General features: G+C 30.4%; 3 protein-coding genes across 3 annotated transcripts; 2 read left to right on the top strand and 1 right to left on the bottom strand.

Annotated features, from left to right (window-relative positions):
- Positions 1–200: 200 nt before the first annotated feature.
- On the bottom strand, positions 201–4,894 carry LOC113846801 (phosphatidylinositol/phosphatidylcholine transfer protein SFH9-like). Its single transcript, XM_027475447.1, has 11 exons — positions 4,765–4,894; positions 4,644–4,672; positions 3,936–4,019; positions 3,799–3,852; positions 3,480–3,557; positions 3,191–3,244; positions 3,007–3,066; positions 2,834–2,929; positions 2,363–2,464; positions 2,140–2,220; positions 201–676 (listed from the first exon to the last, which is right to left on the bottom strand). The coding sequence occupies exons 1-11, from the start codon at positions 4,817–4,819 to the stop codon at positions 395–397; spliced, it is 975 nt and encodes a 324-aa protein (XP_027331248.1). The 5' UTR covers positions 4,820–4,894; the 3' UTR covers positions 201–394.
- A 4,516-nt stretch (positions 4,895–9,410) lies between these two features.
- LOC113848361 (U-box domain-containing protein 35-like) lies at positions 9,411–10,592 on the top strand. Its single transcript, XM_027477835.1, has 4 exons — positions 9,411–9,556; positions 9,956–10,080; positions 10,175–10,290; positions 10,367–10,592. The coding sequence occupies exons 1-4, from the start codon at positions 9,457–9,459 to the stop codon at positions 10,590–10,592; spliced, it is 567 nt and encodes a 188-aa protein (XP_027333636.1). The 5' UTR covers positions 9,411–9,456.
- A 2,636-nt stretch (positions 10,593–13,228) lies between these two features.
- On the top strand, positions 13,229–14,702 carry LOC113874624 (U-box domain-containing protein 35-like). The gene is made up of 4 exons (XM_027512840.1): positions 13,229–13,670; positions 14,076–14,194; positions 14,293–14,396; positions 14,480–14,702. Exons 1-4 carry the CDS (start codon positions 13,229–13,231, stop codon positions 14,700–14,702), a joined length of 888 nt encoding a protein of 295 aa, XP_027368641.1.
- Positions 14,703–14,878: the final 176 nt, after the last annotated feature.

Below are 14,878 nucleotides of genomic sequence, written 5' to 3'. Positions count from 1 at the left end.
AACTGAGATTAATATTATTTAAATACAAAGTAAATGACATTACTTTTTTTGCCACAAATAATACAATTAAATTCGTACTCCTTATTTTCAAGTACAATGCTTTTAACATTAACAGATTAATGTCTTATATTTGAATCAAGAAAGAAAATTCAGAAAAATTTAGACCAAAAATGCAAAAGATCATACTTCGAGATGTAAAATATTATATTTGACATTTCTCTCTTGCATTGTGACACGATGAAAAGCTGGGTTTCGCATTAAGCTCATTACCCAAGTTTCTCTTAACATACATAACCAACGCTAACTAATTTTGCTGAATCCTGATAAAAGTAATTCTGATGTGGAGCCCCTCTACATATTTTGAGGTCTCAACTGGAGATCCTAAATAAAAGTATTAGTCACAATTGCCGTTCTCAAACTTGTGTAACTCTGACTCTATGGTCTTGGCAATTTCTACTTCCTCATCTGGAGGTTCTGGAAAATCTACATGAAACGATCCCTGCTTGATGGGTTCAACAGCTTCACGGAGTCTGGCTTGCTCTTTGATGTAGTTGTAGAGCTGTTGATGGAAGTGATGATCCAAGGAATAGCAATTTTCACTTCCACTCTCTGAATGTCTGGATGATCCAGAGCCTTCTTTTTTACAGAAATGTGGCAGAGACGAGTAATCCATGATCTGCACACCAAATTTAATTTGTTAAATTCATTCAGACAACGTAAACATAGATGGTAGGTACAATAGAATATGCCTTCAATTTTTCAAGAGAACTACCATATGCATAATAAAAGGAATATAAAATAAAAAGTAAAGTTGTTTTCAGAATCAATACATGCACTTTCAGCAATGACTTCTACTACTTTTTATAGACAAACTACACGGACCATTATACCACAAAAGGTATTTCTATTCATATGTGTGATGAGCTGACACAATTTCATTGTTGTTATTAAAGAAATGATTTTGATTATATCCATCAATTGAAGCACAACTAATATTTACGTAGATATTACATGTCAAATTTTAGGAAACTTAATCAAGAATAAATTCATTATTAAGTGGCTGATATTTTCATTTAAAAACATTTTCTACATTAAGATATTTTGATAGGGATAATTTTTTTTAAAAAAATAATGCATGAATAATATGCACGGAATACTCTCCAACACTAGATTTGTGAAAAAATCATCCTATAAAAAATTATTTATTAGAATGAGATTGATTTTGTTTTATAACAAATTGTTGCAAATTAATAACAGTAAACTTGTGCTACAGATCCACAGACAAATAAAGCACTCTTTCCTAATTTTCTCTTATGCATTCCAATTTTGGAATTTGCAGTAGTTTCATTTGGCTTAAATATGTTTTTAGTCCTTTGTAAATATAATTACATCTTTTGTCCTCCATTTTTTTTTTTTTGGTTAGTTTTGATTCTTGTAATTTTTAAATTTTTTTAAAATGTCACCATTAGTGATTACATGACATGCATCTACACACCATGGCAACAACCATTTTGAGGCAGCATATAATACGACACGTTATTATTAAGTATTAATACAGATAATTTTTAAATCACAATTTAACCATATTAAAAGGGACTACAAAACATATTTTATTATTTTATTTCTACACTTTCCAACTACTGTTGGTGTCTCCAGTGATTGATAGCAGTGTCTAGGAAGATTGAAAAAATTTCCATCAAGATTCAAAGGCACAGTGAAGTGTAACTGTGTCAGGAGGGCAAGTGTATGAAACCACTGTTTCTTATCTAGGGCAAAAATTGCCCACATGACATCTTATTGCTGTTTTGCAGTCTGCTAATGGCTTTGGTAGATGGCTCTCTTATCTGGTATGCAGTAGGATTGCATAATTTTGCTTTCCTGATGTGTTTTTTATTCTGTTTGTATTGCATTATTTATTGTTACCATTTAAAGGAAAACATATTCACTACTTTCACAATTATCTTTCCCATTGTGAAATTATTAGGTGCTACTGGATTATAGGTTCTGCACGACTGAGATAATGATAAGTGGCAAAAAGTTTTTTTTCTTCATCATAGCATAATTTCCTGTTGCATCGCATGCACTATTGAGTCTTGTTCAAAGAAACGAGGGTGTAAAAAAAAAGAACAAAAAACTTACATTCAACAGCTCATCTCGTCCACAACCTGGCAACACCTGCACTTTTCTTCTTGTCCTCTCTTGTAAAAGTGGCTTCACGACCTGTTAATGTTGAGTGTTTAAGATCATGCTGAGGTCTCAATATTAACTCAACTTAAACTGCTATATTAAATAAAATTATCATACTGGAAACCAAGTCATATGGAATATTAATATTCTTCTTTTGGTAAAAATAATTTCTCACCTTCCAACAAGCTGAAAATATGTATGGAGCATTTACAATGTAATAAGTATTTGTCTTCTCAGGGTAGTTCAGATCATCAATGGATGATATAATAGTTAACAACTGCATCAGCATGAACAAGTCAATGATATAGTATATACAAAAACAGTGGGGAAGAATTGACCATTTTCTGCTTTAAGGTTGTCTTCATGAACCAATAACAGTAAAAGTTCGACCTAAACTCGGAATATTGGGAGTACAATTGTGTGGATGTCTAATACCACTTTCAGATATGCTACAGTTACTGATCCCAATCTGTTAATGATAATTTCTACAGTCTCGCACTTGTTCACTATACCAATCCTATACAGCAATACTATTTACCATTCAAAATTTACTTTAAAGTGTGGACTATCCATACATTCAATTTACAAATAATCCCTGGGTATGCCAATGCAGTGGGATCAAGTAGCAGTATGAACTAAAAAGTACCTTAATCTGATTCAGGGCTGATAGCTTCAGACCAGTCATGTCTAAAACCTTTATACAAGTTGTTATAGGTCGCCCATGCTTCTTTGATGTAGAAGGCTGCAGCCATGAACGGGTCAAAACAAAGGAACAAAAAGTTCACCTAGTTAATAAAGAGTCCAAAGATTAATACTCACCAAGATAACACGGTCACGATATTCATTAATTTGAATGTGAGACTGCACATAGTAATGGACCTACAGTCATGCAAACACAAAAAATGACACAAGATAATAGAATTTAAAATGAATAGATTTAGACAACAGATTGTGCTCCAAAAATGCAACACCCCCTTTTCTTTTTTCTAACAATTAAACTTACAGAAGCTTTGTCAAATGTGCTAAGCCCAACACCAATTGCAAAGACAGGCAGGCCCTGGAACGAAGGCAGAACAAGAAGCTTAAAATTAAAAAAGGAACAACTAAAAGCGAAAAAAAATAAATAAAAAAGATCAACTAAGCCATATCATGTTAATCAATATTCAATATCAATTAAAAAAGTGCATGGCCATAAAGCCGAAGTTGTGTTTTTTTGAAAAACAAACATGTTCACTTCAAGCATGAATAAGATGAAATGGAATGGAAAACATATTATGTTTGAGAATGAACACCTCTCTTGAGTAGCCTGACAATCCTATGAGTTGTGAATCACGCACACCTCTGTATAAATCAGCAGGAACAATTGGTTTCTGAAAATAAATCACCACAAAGACATACTTGATGTAATAAATTACCAACTTCAAAATTTACCATTAATGTACTATTAAGACACATTTTGTTGCCATTACTTTCAAAATAGCAAACAACAAGACTATAACGGAGCAAGTCTCCCAATTACCGACAAGAACTGAACTTTAAAAAAATGTATGGATTGACAAATCCATACACTATTAAGGAAATCATGTAAAGGCAATACAAATAAAAACTTACCGATAATATATTGTCAATTTCATTTTGTACTCTCCACTTTAAACAATCAACCAACTGAAACATAAAAAAGACATACATTATGTTGCAGACAGTGAAGAAATATTTGCAAGCAAAACATTCAACAAAAGGAAACATACCATTTTGTGGGCCTTGGAAGGATCCCACTCCCTTGCTTTAAGAAACCGCATTAAAGTTTCAGTGACATTTCCTTGATGAACATTCTGTCGATTAAAGTGAATAAATCCCAAAGAAGAGAAAGAGAGAAGTGTTATATAGATTCAGAATGTCAAAAGGTAATAGGAATCCAAATAAGCAAGGTATTTAAAATTTAGGGCAGGAAGAGTTGTTAGCTTTTCTACTTAAGTATTTGTTAATCGATCACTGAAGATTCCCAGTTTTCAACAAACCTCATATAAATAGTTGAGTAATTATCTTTACTTTAGTAGCATTCCCAGAAACAGAAAGAAATATTAGTATCGCTTTATAAATTAGGCGAACGCGTGAAACATAAGAAAGATTACAGCAAACAGTTTAACATAGAGAATTGAAATCCCGAAACATTAGAACTTAGATATCCGAGGTCTATAAAAAGTAAAAACCGACGAGTCAAACAAGACAAGTGAAACATTCAGACACAAAAAAAAAAAAAAAAAAAAAAAAGAGAATTTCAAGGTTCCATAGGCATCCCAGAAGCCATACACGAAACCAATAGACGATAATTGAAACAGATCAAGGGAGTACAGAGCAGTTCCCCCAAAAAGGCGAGTACAGAGAGAGAAAGAGAGTTGAAGAAAATTGAGTAGCGTTAGAATGGAATCAGATAAACAAAAATGCAAAATGCTAACCTGAAACGTTGAACGCAGAGGCTCCTCAACTAGCATTGTTGAAAATTGAAAAGAAGAAAGGGAAAAGAAGTGAGAAAAAGAAGAAAGGAATGAAAGATAGAGGAGAAAGAGAGAGGGTTACCCTGGTCGATGAATGTCTGCAACTGGTTGATGGCATCCTGGGAACCCAGCCCCATTTGTTGGTCTTCAACTGTTTGTGCAATTTGCTTAGCTTCGTTTTCACAGTTAGTGCAAATGAGAGAGAGAGAATGAGAAAGTGCAGAATTGCATAAGTAGAAGCAGACAAAGAAAGAGAAGTGAAGATTCAACAAAGGCGGGCCTACGACCAAGTTCTTCCCACCTACAAATTCCACTCTCTTTTTAAATTCTTTTTCTCTTAATTATTACTATTTACTATCAATCTTCATTGCATTTTCTTCCTTTTTTACTTTTCTTCTCCATCTGTTTTCGCCTTCCCTGTCCAATTTATTATGCCATAATTCAAATTATTTTTTTATTTAGAATTAAATTTAAAGTGATGTAATTAATGTTTAAATTATTTTTCTTAAATATAAGTTTGTAACAAAATTTAATATAAAATTTTCAACTTAAACTCAAAAACTATAGTTTGTTATATTAATTCAAATAAATGTTTAAAAGCAAAAAATAATCATATTATAAATTAAACAAATTTAAAATCATATTTAGATCTTTAAATTTGAATTTAAAAACTTTTAACACGCGTTCAAATAATATTTACCGGAGATGACTCCGAAATAAAAATTTGAATGATCCTCATGCGCTTACGAACGACCTCATGGTCTCTCTGTTGGGGCCCAATATAATATGCATCTTTCGGCTTTTGTAAATAATTGTAATTCTCTCTTCAATTTATCATTTTTTATTCTTATTTTGAAGCACTTTTTAGCATTTATATTGCATATTCATATTATTTTACTTTTCTTTTTATGGATCACATCATATCTGTGGCTGAAAACTGTTGTCAAAAGTTGACCCAAAAAAAAAAGAAAAACTAAAAACAACATTTCTGATTTTTTTAGTCATCCTTTGCCATTTTAGGACAACAGTTCTTTTTATTTTATAATTTAATTTTATGTTGTGAACTTTTGCCAGCTCCGAGTTGTTAGCTTTTGAATAAAACATAAGTCAAACAACTCAACTCTGAAAATAAAATGCTAAATCTTCAATGTTAGTTATGGACTTATTATTATTCACTTTTTTTTAATGAAAGTATTATTTCTGATATTGATGATTGCTCATACTATTCTAGAATAAAATAAAGTAGAACCCTCATTTTAGGAATGGTATAACATTCTATTATTTTCTCATTCTTGTAATTTGTAATTTTTTTTTAATACTTTAAAACTCTAATTAGTTAAAATCTTTAAAATTAATTGTGCATTTTATAACTCCTCTGTTTTAAATATTCTTCTTACAATTATATTTTAAAATTTATTTAATTGGGAAAAAAAAGGTGTAACTCACGTTATCCTTTATAGTTAAGAAAAAAATTGACTTGAAACGTCATTTTCATGGGATAAAAGGAAAAGGGAAGTGAAATGTAACAAGTAAAAAGGTGTTTTCCTATATGTCTTCTAATATACTGTGTGCAAATTGGAAGCTTGCTTGTCATCCAACAATGGCATGAGTTGGCTAGTAAAGATCAAGTGATTGTATGGTCATGCCCCACCCAACAATTAAGTGACTAGTTAGAATCACACTCTATTATCAAATTAACCAAACGCAAAAAAAAGTGGGCAAAATAAAACCGAAAGAAAAGGGTTATAGTACGCATGCACCTAAAAAGAAAAAGCTTAACTAAAAGCACGTTACAAGATAACTCTACACCATCTAACACTGCCTTTATTTTTATGGAAAACTTTCTTTTTGTCGCGAAAGAGAATGAGTTCTTTATGTGAATACTTTATAGTTTTTATATGAAAATAGAGAAAAACATACACATAATTTAAACATCCATTCGTGTAAAACCTCACACGGAACAATCAATTTCAATCGCGGATTTTTGTATGAAGTGAATCAGTGAACTATTATATATCTTCATTCATTTACTTTATAGCACTGCAAACTTTTAACGTGTCCCCTTCTCATAGATTTCCATCATTTCCCTAACATTAGGTGTCTTCTCTTGCCCCACACACCGATGTACGTGTAGATTACTACTGCTGTGTGTCTACCAACTCATGGTCGTGTTCTTCTTATTATCAAATTTTGCATATTAAGGATTTTATAAGATATGACATTTCCTGGTGATGTTCTGCACAATTTTTCTAAGCTTATTAGCAGGTTAAAAGCCGAAATGGAGGAGAATTTTCTGGGTCATGGTCAAGCTTCCAAAAATTGAAAAGTTTATTAGTTGTTCAAACAAATGAAAAGCTTACTTTCAACGTGAATTGATGTTGAAAAAAAATTACTTATTTTGGGTGACACGTTGATTAAAAATACTTGGAACTTGATAGTAATTGCTACAAATTTATTTATAGATTATGGTAGTTTTAGTGTATGTTATTGTAAGTTTATGGAATTATTACAAACTTCATATTTGGAATCATTTAGTTTTGTATTTGTGATTTTTTCAAATTATTGAAAAAATAGACAAAAATGAACAATCTTTTATATGAAGAAAAACACGTTACTACTAACCTTTATATCAGAAGTGCCTGCTGATACCACGACGGGGAATCACGACTGCGTCAGAGAAAAACCAAGTGACATAACAGAGGATTTTGACGCATATCCATTTGAGAAATCAGAAACAAGAAAAAGCATTGCGACAAAGTAACCAACTTTGGATTAAATAACAACGTGACATGTTGATATTAAAATGAGTGATACTAAGACGTCATTGGCGTGGTTGGGAGTTTTGAATCAATAATGGGGCCATAAATATATGCAACCATTCTCGTGTTACGTTTTGACTTTTCATTATTTGACGTGGAATGCCCACAATTTTGATGCAATTGTACACTCTTTTTTATAATATAATTGGTTTATTTTAAAAAATTAAAACATGTGCCATGTAAATTATTTTTTAAAAACTATTTTAATTTTTTAGAATTTAATTGATCATAAAAAGTATATTAAAAATATGTTTAAGATCGTTGTACTGAAATTCTTCTTATCCTACCGACTAATGTCACAAAAAGAATAAAAGAATATTCTTTTGAATCTGCTTAAAATATGATTATTTTATCTTATTTTTTAAACATTTAATTAAAATATAATAATTTAAATAATTGAGCAACTGAATTTTATATATTAAAGATGGATCTTCAACAAAATTGAGTTTTTATTCACGTAGAAAGTATAAATTTTAAAGAATGCAACTGTGTTAATAAATAATTAGAGAAAAAACTTTTCTCTCACAATAATTTCACTCAAATATTATTGGTTTCGATAAAAAAAATATATGTGCTTTTTAAAAAAAATTATATTTACTTTTATTTATTTTTTATCATCTTATTCTTATATACATATACATATATATATATATATATATATATATATATATATAAGCAGCTAACTTTTATATATTAAAGATGCTTGTTCAATAAAATAATAAATAAAATAAATTTCATTTAACAATTTTTTTATATTTTTATATTAATATTTTATTTTTTACTTTCTTTCTATCTTTCTTTTTTGTTTATATTATGCAATTTTTTCTCTCTTTTTTTCATTTTTATCTTTTCTCGATCTACTTTACACTAAAAAAAGTTAGTGTCAACAAATAGTTTTCTTTAAAAATTTTGATTAAAATGTTAATGACATAATAATTAGTCCAAATAATACACAACTTATTAAGTAAGAATAGTTGTAAACGTTAGTGAAAAAAATATATTAATCATTAGATTAAATCACGATTTATTAAAATTAAAATATAAACCTTGAAGACTAACTGTAAGCACTTAGAAATATTAAACTTTCATATAAAGAAAAGTGATGACAAAAAATATTAGTTTTAATTCAGTTGTTATTGTATATAATTTTTGTGTCACTTATAATTTATTTATTTTTGTATAATCACATTGAGCTAATATTTTTTTTAAAATACAAGAATTATATATATATATATATATATATATATATATATATATATATATATATATATTAAAAATACTATATTTTTGCACGGTAAAGAAAAGCAAAAGTGAAAGTTTCCAGTTAGAAATAACCGAACGTATGTTTGTGTGGGTAAAATGGCATCGTTCTTTTGGCGGAGGAAAACAAAGGCTTCCTTCAAAGGGCTAATTCCTAGGAGCCTCCGAAACAAACCGGCGTTTGAGACTGATCAAGCTTCTACGATTCTGTCTCAGAAGAGAAAAAGAAGGTAGAAGCTATAGAAGCTCACGAGAGAAAGGGAGTGTGTGTCTTTCCACTTTTGAGTTTCTAAGCTAAACAAGGTAGAAAACTTTCTCTCTCCATTATTTATCACGTATATATATATATGTATATACATATATATGTCATTCACTATGTTCCTCTCTTCCCTTCTCTTCTCTAAAGTCTAATTAAACCAACAAAACTAGCTAATGCGTCCTTCAATTATTAATTAATTAATATATGTGGGCATGGTTAAATGAGACAACATTAATTGCACCTTCTTGATGAAGGTGTGTACATGGACATGGAATACTCCCCCAACAACCAGATGTTCAACTACGGCTACAGAAGCACGGGCGTCAGTGAGATAGAGGAAGAGGACAACCATGATGAGCCTATAGCCACCATTATTGAAGAAAAAGAAGAAGAAGAAGACTGTGTATATGTAGCAGTGGGCAAGAGCGAAACAAGCATGGATGCTTTGTCTTGGACACTCAAGAACTTGGTTACACACTCTACTATAATTTATCTCATACACGTGTTCCCTGAGATCAAGCACATTCCAAATCCATGTAATTTACATCATTTTCGCCATCCCTTTTTTTTAATAATAGTAACAATTCTCCCATCACCGTTTCTTTCTTTCTTTCTCTTTATCTCATATCTCAATGGTAGATGGGTGCAAGTTGGTCAAACGCCATAGGGTGGGCCTACCTATCAGGTTGAATTTGAGGGAAAGTGGATGAAAAGTTGGAAAAAGAGGTTGATATGCCATTTAAGGTGGCAAAAACGTCAAAGGGGAATAGTTTGATTCACAACATTTTACTTTTCCTTTGGCATTTTGGTTTCTTTACTTCAAAATTTGCCCCGGTTTTTTTTACCAACAAAATATTCAAATGTAATTTGTTGTTGATCAGCCTCTCCTCATGGATCTAAAGATGTGAACGTGTCTTGCAACTTTTTTTTGACAGTGGGAATAGGAATGATTCCAAGGAATCAAGTGAGTGCTGAGCAGGTGGAGAGTTATATTGCCCAAGAAAGAGGCAAGAGGAGAGAGCTCTTACAGAAATTCCTCCAATCATGTTCTACTTCCAAGGTTCTAATTCTATGAATCCAATGGAAAAAACCAAGCTCTTATTCAATTCCATAGAAACCAAGAAATAAAAAAAAAGTAACAAAAATATTTACAGGTAAAGGTAGACACCATCTTGATTGAGAGTGACTTGGTTTCAAAGGCTATCCTCGATCTGATCCCCGTTCTTCAAATAAGAAATTTAGTGATTGGCGCCAACAAATTCCATCTAAGGTACACTACTCTTGCCAATATCATTATATTATAAGCATTTCATATTTGAGCACTCACATTTAATTTGGATGAACAGAAAATCAAAATCAAGAAAAGGGAATGGCGTAGCCAATCAGATACTGCAGAATGCACCACAAAGTTGCAAGGTGAAAATTATATGTGAAGGGAAGGAAGTAAATGAGCAGATGATGTCACCCCCTCCACAGGCGGCTACCACTGCTAATGACACTTCCATAACCATAAAAGGTGGTCATCAACAAGATTCGATTTCATGTATTTGCTTCAAACCCAAGTTTAAATGATTACTATATTTTCATACAACATTATGGAGAATACAGTCTGGTAATGTTTTTAATTTCTTAGTTTAACGAATGGCAGAATTGAGAGTTGAATATTATTGTAATATAAAGTGCAAAGTGAGGTTCCTTATTAATGAAAACAGAGGAACTTTTTCACTTCTAAAGATTACAACGTTATGTTGCTGTGTTTAGTCTGCGTAATTAACACTCCAGAAGTGGACAATATTACTTAAGTAATAGGAAGGTTTAATTTCTTAATGGTGGAACTTTTAATGTATAACCTTGGTTCTCCTTTTTTTTCTTGTATCTCTCTTCAATGGCTATTCTCCAGAATCTCCACATACATTAGGTATTAAAAATGTAGTGGTCTTAATATAACTCACTCCAAAAACGTAACTCAAAAGAAGAGAAACATGGGACTCTATTACAAGAGAAATGCTGGCAACACTGTTTTGTTCAATTTTGCTTTCCTTAACGGTTGCATCTTTTTTTCCCAGTTAAATATGAATTTTATCTGCATAGATATGATATTTCCTTAAGAACATTGTTTACGTTTGATCCCTTACATATACTCTTTTTTACCTCTTTTTTATATCATACCTCCAAATGAGGATGTAAGAGGATCGTTTACCTCAAAAACAATAAATTTAGTGTAAAATTATCTTTTGAGGTACGCAATCACTCCTTAACGCATCGATCATAAAATATTGTTCGTATTAAACTAAGCATGTAATTTGACATCAACGGAAGTGTATGGCCCTAGTTATACCTCATCACAAAAGGCATATTCGTTTGATTCTCGCTTAATTTGTCAATATACAAAATTTAAAATACTCATGGATATACGATTTAAAGGAACAATAACATCTCTTTTCACCTCTAAAATGGGTAGAGAAAGAGAAAAAAATAAATTTATACTAATAATATAAAACATCATATTATAGCATATGAAGTATGAATATTACATATTAATGTTTATAATATAGTAAAATTATTTGTTAATATAGTATATATTCTATCATCACTACAAGATTTAAAATATACATATTAATGATTTTAAGTATTATAAAATTTTCTATTATACTTATTTTGAAGTTTATTTATGTAATAAATGAGTAGAGTGAGAAAATAAAGAATAAATTTTGAGATAATAACTATTTTAAGGATAACATTGAAAGAAAAAATAATTCTACCTTATAATTATAAAATAACTATTATTTTAAGAAAAAATAAAATAAAAAGATTATTTCTCATAGTCAATGAAAGTAAATTTGTACTAAATTTGCCCTAACGTGTGAACCTATTGTTGAAACACACGTACATTCGTTATAAATTGGTTATCAACTGGTCAAATGGTGTTGTTAGGGCATTAAATATTCTAATTATGTCACAGGAAAAAGGCAAATGCCCGGTATGAAGAATATATATATATATAGTAATCCTATGCTTTTGGTACTTTAATTTTTGCAAATATGAATTTGCTTAATTCTTTGTTTTATAATTTTATAATGATCTGTCGTTTTTTTTTAATAATTTGAGTAATTTTGCTTTTTTAACGGTGTAATTTTAAAAATTCATATAATTAACCTTACAAATTATTTGACATCTTTATGACACTTTACACTTTTTCAAAACTTTTATTTCAGTATATGATCCATTTTATTTAAAAATAAATACTTAGATAGGCAACTAGCTTTTTTTTTTTTTTTTGCTATTCAACTAGCTTTTATTTATAATAACAAGTATAAACAACTTAATTTAGTGGTGATATTGGATAAAATATCATTACTTGTTAAGAAAACGAGTATTTTTAAAATCAGTTTGATCATCAAACTAGTTAGTAAAGATATTGATTTATAATTCATTAGTTTAATTAAGATTAAAACTATTAGTAGTTTTATATATATTTAATATTATATAATATGTTAAATAACTTAATATAAAAATAATAATATTATAAATATTGAAACATTAAAATTAACAATAAAAATTTAAATAATAAACATATATAAATTGTATAAATACTCTTAATAAAAATATATAAACATATACATTGAATTACATAACATTTTATAATTTTTAATAAAAAATTATCTATTCTGTCTTAAATATGTTAATTTTTTATCTATTCTTTAATTTTTATTAGTTACCATCTTATTTCCTTTTCTTTCTCTATCTGTGAGGTATACACACATCCTATTAGGGTGTAGAAAAACAGTTTATATCACATTATATTTATTCCTTTCTATCTTTTTTTAATTCCTATCTATCACTTCTCTTCCAATCCAAGAAAATTAAAAGAGATTTTTTATATAGCGATAATGTCGTATCTCTTGGGCAGGAACAAGGGAAAAGTCAAAATTAATCACTCTTTTTTATAAATAATTTGGAGCATTAAATATCTTGCATTAGGAGTTGTGTATATATTCCAGTCAACTTAGACTGTTGAGTGAATCATGGTATATACAACATAACCATTAATTAACGAACATACATTCTAATATATCAAATAAAAATTTGCACTCTACTCGATCCTTTCATTCTTGTTTCTCTACCTTCTATACTTTTGTCCAAATTAACTATAGCCATCGATCACAACCCATAAAAGAAACCAAGTTGAAGAGAAAGCGAACATCGTCATGACAACAAGGTCATTGGAAACTGAGCACGATGACGAGTGCATGCACTACGATTCCGATGACGAAAGGTCCACTATTTGCAATTGTAGTTTTATGGGGTTGAAGAGAAACCAGGTGATAGATTACAGCCCTAGCCGCAGCAACAGCAACAACAGCGAGATAGGAGACGGAGAAGATTCAGAGGAGCTGTTTGAAATCAATCTGATGAAGGATTCTCTGTCTTTGGATACAATACGAGAAGAGTGCGAGAGCACTGTGTTCTCTCTTGATCTTGATATCCACAACGCCAAATATGAAGATAACGTTGTTCATGTGGCAGTGGGAAGCGATGGAGAATCGAGCATGGAAGCACTTTCATGGGCCCTGAAACAGGCAGTGACACCCTCTACCACCGTTTGTCTCCTACACGTTTTCCCTAAAGTCAAGCTCATTCCAAGTCCCTGTAAGTCTTTTCGTTCATTTCTACCATTTTGTCTTCTCCTCCGCTTGTGATCTTAGTGGTAGACGTGCATAGTCAAATAAGTCCCTTTCTCCTTATAGGGTTACTTGTCTTCTCTAAAATGAAAACAAGTTTTGTTTTTTATTCCAAAATTTAATACTTGTATTTTTTAATAAAAACACACGTTGAATGAAAATATATATATTATTTTAATTTATTTGAATATACATCTTAATTATATTCAAAGATTAAAAATAATTTCCTTATTTTTCAATCGAAGGGGAATTTATTGGTCTAAATTTCTTTCAAACTTAGTTGTTTAATGTAAGGAAAGAGATGTCAATTACTTCTTATCATCTTGCTGGCATTTTACTGTGTATTAATAATGTTTTGAACGTTTGATAACAGTGGGAAGAATTCCGAGGAGTCATGTAAATGCAGAGTATATTAACATCCACTTAACGCAGGAGAGAGGGAAGAGGAAAATGCTCCTTCGAAAGTTCGTTGACCTATGCGTTGTTTCGAAGGTAAAGAAATCCTTGTTAATTTGGGAAACGTAATCTGGCAGAGTTCTTTAGGGATATATATTTTAATAAATGATAGTAACACTAATACCAACATACAGGTTAAGGTGGAGATGATGCTTGTTGAGGGTGACAACGTTGCTAAAGCCATCGTGGACCTTGTCGATAATCTTGATATAAGGAAATTGGTGATTGGAAAATCAAGGTAACGAGTCAGCGATCCATATGTGACACTAAAATAATAATAAGAACAGCGTTTTGTAATTGTTTAATTATTTGGATGAACAGAAAATATGGGTCTAGAAGGCAAAATTGCATAGGGGACAAGGTACTAAAAGATGCAAAGGAAAAGTGTGATATCAAAATCATAGGCGAAGGAAGAGAAGTGATGATTGGTTACAGAGACAATGGCAGTGTTTCACAGGAAAAGAAAATTGAAGCCCGTGGATTGGTCCCACTGAAGCGTTTAATACTGAGTTCGTTATGGTTATTTAGGTCCAGATTTTTTTAACCATCATTTTTTAAACTCTTAGAAATTATGTTTCTTTCATAGTTATATTTTTTATGAAATATATATTTCATAGATAAATTATATAATAATATGATATAAAGTTACACTGTAAGCTAAGTTATGCACATGATCGGTGAGAGTTATAAATTTTATTATGATAACCAGTTAATGATAGA

This window comes from Abrus precatorius, unplaced genomic scaffold (assembly GCF_003935025.1).
Source record: "Abrus precatorius isolate BTA unplaced genomic scaffold, Abrus_2018 Scaffold8, whole genome shotgun sequence".
Taxonomy (NCBI): Eukaryota; Viridiplantae; Streptophyta; class Magnoliopsida; order Fabales; family Fabaceae; genus Abrus; species Abrus precatorius.
Note: the sequence above shows the minus strand (reverse complement) of the source record. Positions and strands in the feature narration are given on the sequence as shown.